Raw genomic sequence first — 13119 nt, forward strand, 5'->3', positions numbered from 1 at the left:
ATGTCAATACCTGGGAAAATCCTGGAAAAGATAGTGAAGCAATTAATATGCAAACATCTATAAACAAGAAAATGGGAGTGTCAAAACAGATCTTGCCAGGTAAACCTTCCCACATTTTTTTGACAAAGTGAATAAATTAATGGATCAGCAAAATAATGTGGTAATCGTTTACTTAGACCTCAGTAAGACATTTGACAAAGTAGACTGCAGCCCACTTCTTGCTAAGATAGAAAAAATTGGGATAGACAGCATCACCACCAAATAGATTTGCAACTGGCTGATTATCTGCACTCAACATATAATCCTCAACAGAACTACATGTACATGGAGGGTTGCATGCATTGGGGTACCTCAAGGTTTTGTCTTGGGCTCAAATTTGCAGATACCAAGCTAGAGCAAACAACCAACACTTTAGAAGAATAGACTCAAGATACAGAAGAATTGAACAGATACAGACTTGATTGAACATTGGACCTTATCCAATAAAGTTAAATTCAATGGTGAGAAAAATAAGCTCTGACACTTAGGCAAGAAAAAACAAATGCACAGGTATAGAATAGGCGGTACCTTGCTCATCAACAGTAATTGTGAAAGAGATCTAGATGCCTAGTGGACAACCATTTACCGTATTTTCCGGCATATAAGATGACTTTCTAAACCCTGAAAATCTCAAAAGTCGGGGGTCGTCTTATACGCTGGAATATACGTGTAGCTGTTCTCTGAATTTAAAACCAATCTGCCCCCTAGTGGCCAGCCCTATTTTTTTTTTACAGAAATAAGCGTAACAGGACAAAGCATACATTTTTCTACATCGCCCATCACTTTATTCTTTCTCAGGAAAAGCAATTAAATAGTAGAAAACAGTAAGCTATATAAATTAAGGACATTACATCTACAAAAAAAGAAACATTTGATTTACTTCTTATACCTATAGCAGCAGTCATGAATATATGGAAAAACCTTTTGATTCAGCAAATCACATTGATAAGAAAGATACTGGTCAAAGGAAAAAGATCAAAGTGAAAATTAAGAAAATAGATGATGGGATCTACCAGAGAGAATATTTAAAAAAGAAACATTTGTTTGAATATGGTTAAAGAAACAGAAAAGATTCTGAATACATATGTCATTCTAAGAGAGGTGAATTCCTTAAATAATACTGTATGTCCCCCCCCTTTATTTTATTTCTTGATATAAGTAATATAACACTGCTGAAATGGCCTAGATGAAGGAAATGTTTTAGATAATTAAATGTGTCTGAATTTAGGGAAATTATAATGTATAAAAAAGAAAAAAAATGTTTTGAATAAGACCTAAAGGATTAGATGACTAGGCACATTAAATGGAATATTTAAAGATTAAATATATTTTATCAAAATAATAAGAACTATATTATTTCAAGGTTTGCAAAGAAGACATTTTGGGGAAAAGGGGAAATCAACTAAATGTACTATGTGGATTATAGATTATAGAAACCAATTGTTAATGATTTTTCTTTACAAATGTAAACCCAGCAAACACACTGTTCACCAACTATTAAGTGATTTATGTTTTTAAAAAAATCAATAAAATATATGGGGAAAAAAATACCAGCTGAGTTCAGGAAGCATTAGGAAAGCAGTGATGAGCAACTTTCTAAACCCTGAAAATCTTCTCAAAAATTGGGGGTCATCTTATACGCCCAGTCGCCTTATACGCCGGAATATACGGTATATATGAGCCAGCATTGTGCTATGGCTGCCAAAAAAGCCAACACAGTCCTAAGCTGCATCAACAGAGGGATAGCATCAAAATCACAAGAAATTATAGTATTGCTCTATACTGCACTAATGAGACTTGGAATATTGCACTTGGCATATTACATTCAGTTATGGTCACCACAATATAAAATAGATGTTGAGACTCTAGAAAGTGTATAGAGAAGAACAACAAAGATGATTAGAGGACTGGAAGCTAAATCATACAATGAATGGTTGTGGTTACTGAATTTATCTAACCTAACAAAGAGAAAGACTGGGGTGACACAGTAGCAGTCTTCCAATATTTGAGGGGCTGCCACAGAGAAGAGGAGGTCAATCCAAAGCACCTGAGGGCAGGACAAGAAGTAACAGATGGGAGATTATCAAAGAGAAAAAGAGAAATTTCTTGACACTGCAAGTGGAAACATTTGCCTCCAAACATAATGGGTTTTCAAGAAGAGATTGAACAGCCATTTGTTGAACCAGAAGACTTTCAAGGTCCTTTCCAATTCTGTAATTATGAGTTCTAAGCTAATTTTCAAAAATAATTGGAAAACGAGTCAGCACACTCGATGACCTTTAAAAGGTTTTATTGCAGTTGACAGCCTGATGATTTCCTTCATCTACTGACATTCAAACCCGTGGGAAATTGCTATCCTGTTGTTTCCTTGTGAAGAGCAGTCATCCACAACACAAGTGGGTGATCTCCTATCTTTATTCAGAGATGTTCTGTGGTATGGTCTACTTGCCAGTTTTCAGTCTTAGCCACCATCACAATCTCTGTTCATTCAGATACGTCTTAACTCTTCACATCTCGCCTGGAAACTCGAAATCCTATTGCAGTTATAAAATATCTCTAATAGTTGAAATGTCATTGGTTCTTCACCTTAAGCTACCTTGTTGTACTACAAAGAAGGTTTTTTTCTTTCTTCATTTATTGATTTTTTAGTTTTAAGTTTAATAAAAACTAAGAAATAATCTTTTAAAACTCAGTTGTTTCTTAAAGAGCAAATAATAAGGAACCGTTTTAAAACTTATTTAATACCTGTAAACTATTCAGGAATGTTCACAAATTCTAATATGCTTCATTTATTTAAATTTCTTTTAATAGTTAATATTTAGTCTGGATGTGTACACAAACACACATACCTGCACTGAATTAGGTATCATATCTCTATTAAATTTATTTGGAGGTATAGGACTTCTCCACAATGGTCAATATGATTAAAAGATTGAACAAAACTAGAATATTTCTGGGAGCGATTGGTTTTGTTTTAAGAGTTTTGTATTCATGAGTAACTATAAAACATTATGGCAGGTAGAAAATGGTTTCTGGGCTCAGTAATCTTGCATAGGATTCTTTATTGCATATGCTCTATTCATTGCTAGTGGTGCAATGCAGAGATAACTATTTGGGGTCCTTAAATTATATGAAGTAATTGGTTACACTATATAGCTTAAGGAAGCAAAAAGCTTTTAAACTTTAAGAAAGTTCTTAAAAATATGCAAAGGGGTTTATTTTTCCTCTTTGGTTTGACATGAAGCCACAATGTTTAATTCTGTACCTCATATAGAGTTACCATGTCATGGAAAATGTTTAGTTTTTGTTAGAAATGGAATGTGCCTAGTTTTCTAAAAACCAAATATCTTATAAAGCAATAAGTGATTTTGTTTTGTTTTGTTTACATTTTTAAAATCTATTTTTTTTTTCATTTCAGCCTTATATTTAAATCAACAACTGAATATGAAGTAGTTCTGCATGATATCTCTTTGAGTCATTTGTTATCCATTTGTGTGTATGATACTTTATCAGAGATCTTTTATTTCACATTGCTATTAAAATGTATTAACATGTGCCCATGTCATATTGGAATTGGGGTAGATATGAAATAAGGAAGAAAAGGTGAGTTTTAACTTGGGGAAAAAAATCTGAAAATTATTTTTTTTCTATAAATATCTGCTGCTGCATATATATCATCTCCTCAAACATCTGCCTAATGCTGAAATTTGTAATTGAATGATAGTTGGCATGAACTTTTTTTGTTTTTTTGAGAATATGGAGTAGTTTTTTTAAGGATTACTTTATTGGCCTTGATATACTACTCTCTAAATCAGTGATTCTCAACCTTTCTAATGCCGTGACCCCATAATACAGTTCCCCATGTTGTGGTGACCCCCCAAGTGGGTGTGGCCACCAATAAGAGGGAGTAGGACAGCTAGGGAAAAGGGAAAAAATGGCGGACAGCATGGTTTGGTGACCCCTGTGAAATGGTCATTCGACCCCAAATGGGGTCCCGACCCACAGGTTGAGAACCACTGCTCTAAATAATATTCTGCCAGACTTGTATTCTGCTGTTTTTATTTTCCCAGTTTTGGTCTAGTGACAACATATCTGTTAATAATACACTACAAAGTGGTCTGTGCAAAGTAACATAGATTTGCTTAAGTGAAGTGATTCAAGCCATGCAAGCTATTTGATTTCTTCACCATACCCAAAAGACCACCTCTCCTTTGCATTAATTTGGGTATCCTCTAATCTGTTTGTTCTAGAAATATAAGAGAAGGTTCATTTTAGTTGCCTTCTCCTGCACCACTGATCAAAGTATTATAAGCTGATCAGCTTGGGGATTACCCACAGTGCGTTTTCTATAGCTACCCAGTGTAGAAAACCTTGAGTGCCTATTGAGGCAGGTCTAGGATGGGTACCTTAGTGTATAGTGTGAACAATCCCAGAGTGTTAAGCCCAAACAGCCCAGATTGGAGCCCTTCAACCAATGCTGTGGGGTCGAAAGTAGCCTCTTCTGGAGCTCTTTCCAAAGAGGCTACTTTTGCCCTTTCAAAGGGCACTGCCTCTTTTAACCCTTTGTTAGGAGAATGCAAGAGGATATATTTTAAGAGACAGTGATAAGTTGTTAATATTGACTATGCTTGCTGAGGATGAAGATGGAAGTTCTTTTTCTTTCTTTTGCTTTAATTTTATCTGCACTACACACACACAGAGAGAGAGAGAGAGAGAGAGAGAGAGAGTATTATTAGTTTGTTGCATTAGTTTTACTTGTTTAATATACACCTCAATAAAATTATTAGGAAAAAAGGCAAGAGGCATGCTGATAAACTCTCTCAACTGCTAATGAAGCATCCAGAAGAGTACAGGATGCCCTATCCTATAAGCTAATATGCAGCTCTTGCCGCAGCAGCATTGCTGTCAGCCATTTCTCTTAACACATTTTGTGGGAGAAACAAAAGGAGAGGAAAAGAAGGAATTGATGGGAGCAAATATAAGATGAGCAGTATGATTCAAATACTTAAAAACTAAACATGTAATTTTGCAGATATAGTTTAATTTGAAAAAAATGTTTTTTTATTCTTTAAATATTACAGATAATTTTTAGTTTGTATTTTTAAGGGTTAGGGTTAGCCTATTGATAAAATTTAGCCTGGGAATTCAGTTTTGAATGCTGAGCTGTAGCATAACCCTTATTGAACTGAATGGCACTATTCACTTATGTTACTCCACATAACATATTCCAATATCTGTGTGCATGAAACTTATTTTGACCAATTTAGACAAGATGCTAAGTGCAGTTTAACATGTAGCTATATTAAACAACCAGCAGCCCTTCCCATCTAATATGCAATCTGGCCTTGTTCTTTCATTTCTTTTAAACAGGAAACTGAAGTGCCATATTCAGATGTGAAGCTTATCTCCACTTTTAGGGAAGGTCATTGGATCATATTTCTGGCATGTTAAACATTTGAAATATTTCAAAATCAGAATGTTTTGCACACGTCCCCAACTAGTAGTTTAGTTGTTTTCTTTAGGGAAAAGTTTAGCAAAAAAGCATTACCTTTTTCTTATATAACTTAGCAATCCATATAGCCCTTATAAACATACAGGTTTTTCATAATATTCCATTTCAAAGTTTCAAAACCATATGGTTTTGTTAAGAAATTAAAAGGAAAGGAACATTTTGAAGAAAATGTATTTTTGCACTATTCATATGTTTATATATTTTTGCAGTTAGCAAAACATATTTTGTGGTAATAACTTGAATAAACAGCTTAAATGACAAAATTTACAATATCCTTTTTAAGAATTTTAAGTGTTGGCAATAGAAAATACCAGTTCAATTAAGAAGAAATAGCAAAGGTTATCCAAATAGCATTATTGATTATGAAGTCAAGTGGAATGAAAGGAATAATTATTTCTAACCTAAAAATGTGTAAAATTGAAAATCTAAATAAAACCCAGCTATGAAATGTGGCAAGCATTATGGAAGCTACCCAGACCCTGTATTTTGAAATAGATGGCCATAATTAAAAACAACAATAATAATAGAAAGAATGTAAATATGACTAGATGTTGGGTAACTCTTTTTTTAAAAAAAGGTTTATTGCTTCTCCCTCCCCCACAGGTTTGGAACACTGTTGATTTGATCTGATCTCTAATGAGTAACACTAACAAGTAATTGAATTTGAATCTCAGCATTTTTCTTTCTGGGGGATGGATGCTTGACTTCAAGTATTGACCTAAAACAAGAACAACATGTTTTAATTTAAATGTGGTTTAAAGGGTGGAACTTGAAGCAGTAAAGTTTTGTTGATGCTGTAACAAAGGTATAAAACTTCTTCATTGAAAGCCATTTCCAATTTTTCATTTCCTGGAAGATATGTAGAGACATACCTACATATACAAATAAACACAGACTATAGAATAGAATTAACAATTCCACTTTCATGCTAAATGTAGTTCCTCCACGTCTCCTATAATTAGAAGTGTGCTCTGAACAAGCTGAGACTGGTCCTTGCCGAGCAATGATCTCCCGCTGGTACTTTGATGTGACTGAAGGAAAATGTGCCCCATTCTTTTACGGCGGATGTGGTGGAAACCGAAACAACTTTGACACTGAGGAATACTGCATGGCAGTCTGTGGCAGCGTCAGTAAGTGGATCTTTCCAGCCTGTGGCAGTTTCTTTCTCTTTTCTGTCTCCATGCCACCCTGCCTCTGCTATTCTGTAGTGAATATTTTTTGGGATTTTTTTCTTTTTAAAAAAAGACTTTGGGAATGGGCCTATCACTAACCATATTTCTGTCAGCTTTCCTAATTGCCCGCATCTTTGTAGAATGTGTTTGGCCATTAGTGCGTCTGTTTCTCTCGCTCTCTATCTATTCAGGCATGACAATTAGTGAGTTTTGTCATCTATGTTGTAGACACAAATTACCTTGCAGCAGGATAATGGAAACTGGGATATAAGAAACTTAGAATTTAAAATTGCTGCTAAAAGCTTGTTATACAAACATACTTACTGTTGTACATCTGTGTACCATTTTCATGCATATACAGTGAATGATCAAAATAGAAACAATCTGCAAAACCATTATATTATTTTGTTTGTATCCTATTTTATAAAATAGTAGTGATGCAACAAAATTTGCAACATCCATACAAATACACATCCACACAAAATAAACATATTTTTTTAGAAAAAAATTGATCTAAGCACTCACACACACATGCATACACAATATATACAGGGTATACATATACACATAAACATTTATTTGTTACAGATAACTATGCAGATTAAATCTCACATACATTTGTATAATTACTGTACATTTAGTTCTGATAAAATACAATTTATCTTTATAAAATGGGCTTGTGCTAATTATTGAGTTCACATGTTCCCATAGCATTCTGATACATCTGGGGATGCAGTAGAATATTTATTGTCTAATTTGACTGGTTACAATTATACAATTGCTTTATGGTACATTATGTTTCAAAAGAATGATAATTGGGATAATCTACAGTTTGTCAGAGTTGAATAAAATGACAAACTATGAGTAATAAAACTAAGTAGTTACTCTTCACTTTCAAATAAGATGATAAAAGACTTAAGTCAAAAGGGGAGATGGACACAAACCTTGTTCCTTTATTTTGATTTAGTTTACATGGTTACTGAGATTCTCATTGTTGAATAATATTTTATGAAATTATTGCATTTTCTCCTCAGTTCATCCTACTCATGTAATAATGTTTTAATTTAATTTTACAGTCATCTAACATTAAATATTTACATATGAATTTGATTATTTAAGCCACATGTACAAAGGATAAATAAACAATCAAATACATTGTGACAATTCTAAGGTACTTATAGTGCAGTCTGAAATGCACATATTGGGAGTACAATTGAATTAAATTCAGTTGGAGTTATTTCAGAGCAAAATGTGCTTAGGAAAACATTCTACCAGCCATTAAGTGTGTTTAATTCTGCTTAAGTGGAAGAAAGTTACATTTTACTGCTTTGCACTCTGAAGCCAGGGCACAGCAGAAGAAATGTCTTCTCTTCTCCAAGCTGTTCCTTTTTCGAGGATTACTATACTGCTCAAAAAAATAAAGGGAACATAAACGTATAGGATCCTATATATTTGTGTTCCCTTTATTTTTTTGAGCAGTATATTTCCAAAAGGGTTTAATGCAAGAGGGTTTTGATCTTCTTGTTGCAAGTGAGGCCTCATTTGTTGCCTTGTATTTTCTTTTCCCTTCTCAGAGAAAACATCTTAAGTGTTGTCAGAGAAAGATCTGACTGGTGATGTGTTTCAGAGATTGGATAGAACATAGAATGACAGGGTTGAAGGGGACCTTGGAGGTCTTCTAGTCCAATACCCTGCTTGAGTGGGAGACCCTAAGCCAAACATGTCAAACTCACGACATCACATGACGTTGCACAACGTATCGAGATGGTTTTGCCATTGCTGGCAATGGGGTGGGCGTGGCTTCCGGAGGATGTGTCTGGCCCGTGGGCCGGCAGTTTGACATCCCTGCCCTATACCATTTTAAACAAATAGTTCCCAATTTTTTCTTGAAAACTTCCAGTAATGGAGCATCCACACCTATTGGAGGCAAGCCGTTCTACTGATTACAGGTAATCCCTGAGTTACAAGCATTCACTTAATGCTCGTTCAACGTTATATAATGAGCGCCCCCTAGGGCTTACAAGCAAGTCCCGAAATTACGAATGTTGCCACACTACGGCAGTCTTTCGCCCTTATGAGCAACTGCAGTGGCACTGCAACATTCACCCTGGTTATTCCCTCCCTCCCCACACACGCCTGGGTCTCTCTAGGCACTAGGACTTCAATACTTGCCTTGCGAAGATCAAGATCCTTCACTTTCTTGGCTCCTCCAGGCCTTTGGTGCATTCGCAGAGAATAGAGGCCTAAAGTAACACAAGATCATGCAAGATCAGTGAGGCGAAATCTCCCACCACTGATCTTGTGTGATCTCATGGTACTTTAGGCCTCTGTTCTCTGCAACAGAGAACAGAACCAAAGCTAAGTGAGGCTTCCACATGCATCCGGAGGCTAGATTGGGGCGTCAGAAGCCTTTTCTAGCCTCTGCTGCCTGGACCTGAGGCTGGAAGATACTTCTGCACTCCCCCCTGTGGGCCTGATCCAGGCTCCAGAGGTCTTTTCCAGGCCATTACTGCCTGGATCTGAGGCCAGAGAACGCTTACGTAGCTCTCCTGCAGCTCATTTCCGAGTGGCAGTAGCCTGGAAAAGGCCTCCAGAGCCTGGATCAGGCGGGGGGGGGGAGGTGGAAGTATCCCCAGCCTCAGATCCGGATGGCAACGGCCTGGAAAAGGCCTCTGGAGCCCAGATTGTGCCTGGGGGGGCACAGAAGCATCCCCTGGCCTCAGATCTGGGCAGCAGCGGCCTGGAAAAGGCCTCCAGAGCCCGGATCAGATTGTGGGGTGGCGCAGAAGCGTTCCCCAGCCTCAGATCCAGGCGGCAGCAGGAACCGCAGTAGAGAGGAGACAGATCTTTTCCAGGTGAGTCTGGTGCGGCAGCAAGGGAGGGGAAAGCATGAGGTATCTTAATGGGTCGGAGAGGCCTTGGGGGCCTGTTCCATCAATAGGCCCTCCATAGTCTTCCCCCCCCCTGAAATACTTCATGTTCACTTAATGAGCCGCATGCTTCTTAACAAGGGAGTGATCTCATTCAAGGTACGAGATTCACTCTGAGCTTTTGAGTTACAAGTGGAATGGGCAGGCTCCATTACACTCGTAACTCGAGGACTACCTGTAATTGTTCTCAGTGGTGCTTGAGATTGGAGCTCAAGGAAGAAGGTTGGTAAGATTGCAGAAGTAAAAATGTTGTAGGAAATAAATAACAAGACTGAGAAGAAGGCAAGGTTCGATTTGGATTCTGCATAAAATCAATCTGAGGGTCATGTACATTCTGAAAGTTTCCCTCACTTATCAAAAACAGAATATTGTTGCTTATAAAATTTATAATTAGTTTATATATAAAGCACTATTGATTCATTATTGTGTGCTGTGGTAAACACCATGATGTATCTATAATGTGAAGTAATCTTTTTTGCAGAAACCACTTAGAGAATTTACTATCTAAGGGACTTTGAATTGGCTTAATTCTAAACCTAAGCTAAATTAATTTAATTTTAAACTTACCGTGAGCAACTAATTTTCTTATGTTGCGTAACTTTTAAATGAGGTATATGATTTTGTTTATTTTTTTTAATACTGACTATGTCTATTGTTCTGCTCTCAATAAGATGAAATGAAAATCATCTTAGGTAATTTTGTAATTTGGATAATTTGTTTAACATTTTTTCAAGCAGTCTAAAAAGGTTCAAAAGAGGTCATAATTGTAATTCGTTAACTTTTTCTCTTTTTGTTCCTTGTTATAATGCTGGTGAAGATTCATCAAGCATTTCTAGTTAGGTGGGATTTTTTTTAAAGAAAAAATTTGAACAATGAACTTTAAAATGTATAAGTATTTTAGAATCCTAATACTGTTTGTCATACCCTTGGGAAATAGTATGATTCTGCAATATATGCTAAAGTACCCTCATAATTATTGATGGCTTAAAAATAGATTCTGTACAGGCCTCATTATTTCTTTATTTAACATACAATGTAAACCAGTCACATATTATAAAAGGATTCTGCTGGCCTAAAGTTCATGTCTGATTTTCTGTAAATATCTAGAGTTGTGTGCACCTAATAAAATAGTGATAGGATTTTTCTTAAAAATAGTAATTTCAGTTTTTAACTGCTTTTAAGATTCCTATTAGTTTTTTAGGACAGACAGTTGTTAAAAGTGATGCAATGTAGCACAGATCACAAATCATATTTTATTTAACAGTTTACTACTAAGTAACACACAGCATTAATGTTAAGTATGCTAAGAAAGATATCAAGATAAAGCCTTGAAACACATTTTTAGTTGTTGAATCTTATGGAGGTCAGAAAGTCACTAGGTTAATAACATTTTGCTAAGCTGTGGGACATTGCTTCCTTCTTGGAAGAGCCTAATATTATAGGACTTAGAACTAATTTTTTTCCCTCTCTCTCTCTATAATTAAGTTAGGGTTTACACCTTAAAACCAGGAACAATTAAAGTAACTGATCACAGATTTTACTAAGATTTTATTTTATATGTTTATATAATAAAATCTCGATGCATATAAACTTCATACTGTTGTGAACAGAGAATAATACTAAGGAAACTTTACTTGGAACAGCTATATCCTGTAACAACATCTTTAAGACCATCAAACAATAGCATCTTCCTATCCCAAGTCTTTGGGGAAGACTCAATAGGTGGATTAAAAAATGCCTAATCCAATCTAAATATCGGACTGATTATGTGACTGGGCATAATAATGTAAGGTATTTTAAAAGCAAAAAATAAGAACAATCATAGATGTCCAGAACATAAAAAACAAACATCACAATAAAAAACTATTTATAAAGGCTTAGCTTTTATACAAGCTACTGTAAAGCTTGTGAGAACAGCCATGCTTTTAAAGATTTTCAGAATATTATTAGGGTGGGAGCAATATGGATCTGTATGGAAATACTATTCTCGGGGGCAGGTATCATGACTTAGAAAGCATGTTTCCTTATCCCAAGAGAGGACATTTTTTAATTGAGAGCACATGGAATATGCCTACTCTGCGTGATCTTACTGGATGGGCATTCTGAAGTTTGGAGTTAGGGAAATAGAATCTTATTCCAGTTCTAAATAGTGAATTACAAGGACACATATATTACTTTTTTTCTGCCTATGCTTGATAAACAGTTAGAGTTTCAACTCTGTTTTTGTCCTTCTTGAAACAAATAAGGAAAGATCTTGAATGGTCCTAAATCAGCATGATTCATTTTGTATGATGTGCAGAAATTCAATATTGTTGCTCACAGCTCCAGTAATCCTAATTAATTAGCACTTATATTTGTTCGCTGGTGTGCACTCTAAATTGAGGCTAGCTATTTCCTTAGTAAAGAATTTTACAACACTTTTGCTAAGAATTACCAAATAAAACCCTTGACTCTTGCTGAATATATTATAATGGCCACATCAACACTGTAATTATGGCAAATCCAATATGTTTGTGTGAACTTTCCTGAGCATTGTTAATAGATATTTGGGTTACAGTGCAATTTCAGATGGTAAAGCATCTTGCAAATTTGTATTCAACTATATAGTTCTTTTTACCAAATTGTAATTTAAAATAAAGCTGTGAGATTGTGCAGGTAGACCTTGCTTAACAATTGCCCTCTTTAGTAACTGTTCAAAATTCCTATATCACCAAAAATGTAACTTTATAATCAGTTCTTGCATTTATGATCATGGAACATCCCACTGGTCATGTGAGCAAAATTCGAGCACTTCACAGCTGGCAAGTGTTTATGATTGTCACAAAGTCCCACAGTCATATTTGCAGACGTCAGAGTTGGCTTCTGACAAGCAGAGTCAATGGAGAAGCTAGCAGTAAAATCGCAAGTCATGGTCATGGTGACTTCTTTAATGACTAAATTGGAAATGACATTGTCAATCTGTTGCAGTCATTTAATGTTTTGCATAGCAACTGCACTGCTTAGTGACAGAGCTGTTCGTCCCAATTGTGTTTGCTAAATGAAGTCTACCTGTACATTAAAATGTTAAGCTTGGTTATAAGAAGATATTCAGTGTGCTCTATTTTTATATTTTAGCTTTCAGAAGTTGTCTAGATGGCACTTGTAAAAAAATGAAATTCTACAAAAGAAAGTATGTTTTACAATTGAATATTTGATTCAATATTCATACAAATTTTGGATAAATAGGGAGAATAAAGTGAATGACAAGAATTCTGAGTATATATCTCTGTATGCGGTACATTTCATTTCATTAAGTCTGTTAATTTTTAAATGGGGAAAGATCAACTGAATAGTGGAAAATCTGCTTTATTTCAATTATGCCACTTAAAAAAATAATGTTATTGATTATATGGGTGGCTTCAACTGAGAACCTGAAGAGCCATTGAGAGTCAAAATAATTCTGGTCTAGATGAACAGATAAATTGTC

General features: G+C 35.5%; 1 protein-coding gene across 4 annotated transcripts in view; it reads left to right on the forward strand.

The window, feature by feature from the left end:
• LOC120314547 (amyloid beta precursor protein) overlaps positions 1 to 13119 on the forward strand; it is a 146538-nt gene that overhangs the window by 101846 nt on the left and 31573 nt on the right. For 2 of the 4 annotated variants that reach the window (XM_039357762.1, XM_039357761.1), the window contains exon 7: positions 6514 to 6681. The exons of the other annotated variants lie outside the window; for them this stretch is intronic. In XM_039357762.1, the coding sequence (XP_039213696.1) occupies positions 6514 to 6681 (168 nt within the window). The remainder of the gene's footprint in view (positions 1 to 6513; positions 6682 to 13119) is intronic. 4 annotated transcript variants of the gene reach the window in all.

This window comes from Crotalus tigris, unplaced genomic scaffold, assembly GCF_016545835.1.
Source record: "Crotalus tigris isolate CLP2741 ecotype Arizona unplaced genomic scaffold, ASM1654583v1 scf7180000018944.1027768, whole genome shotgun sequence".
Taxonomy (NCBI): Eukaryota; Metazoa; Chordata; class Lepidosauria; order Squamata; family Viperidae; genus Crotalus; species Crotalus tigris.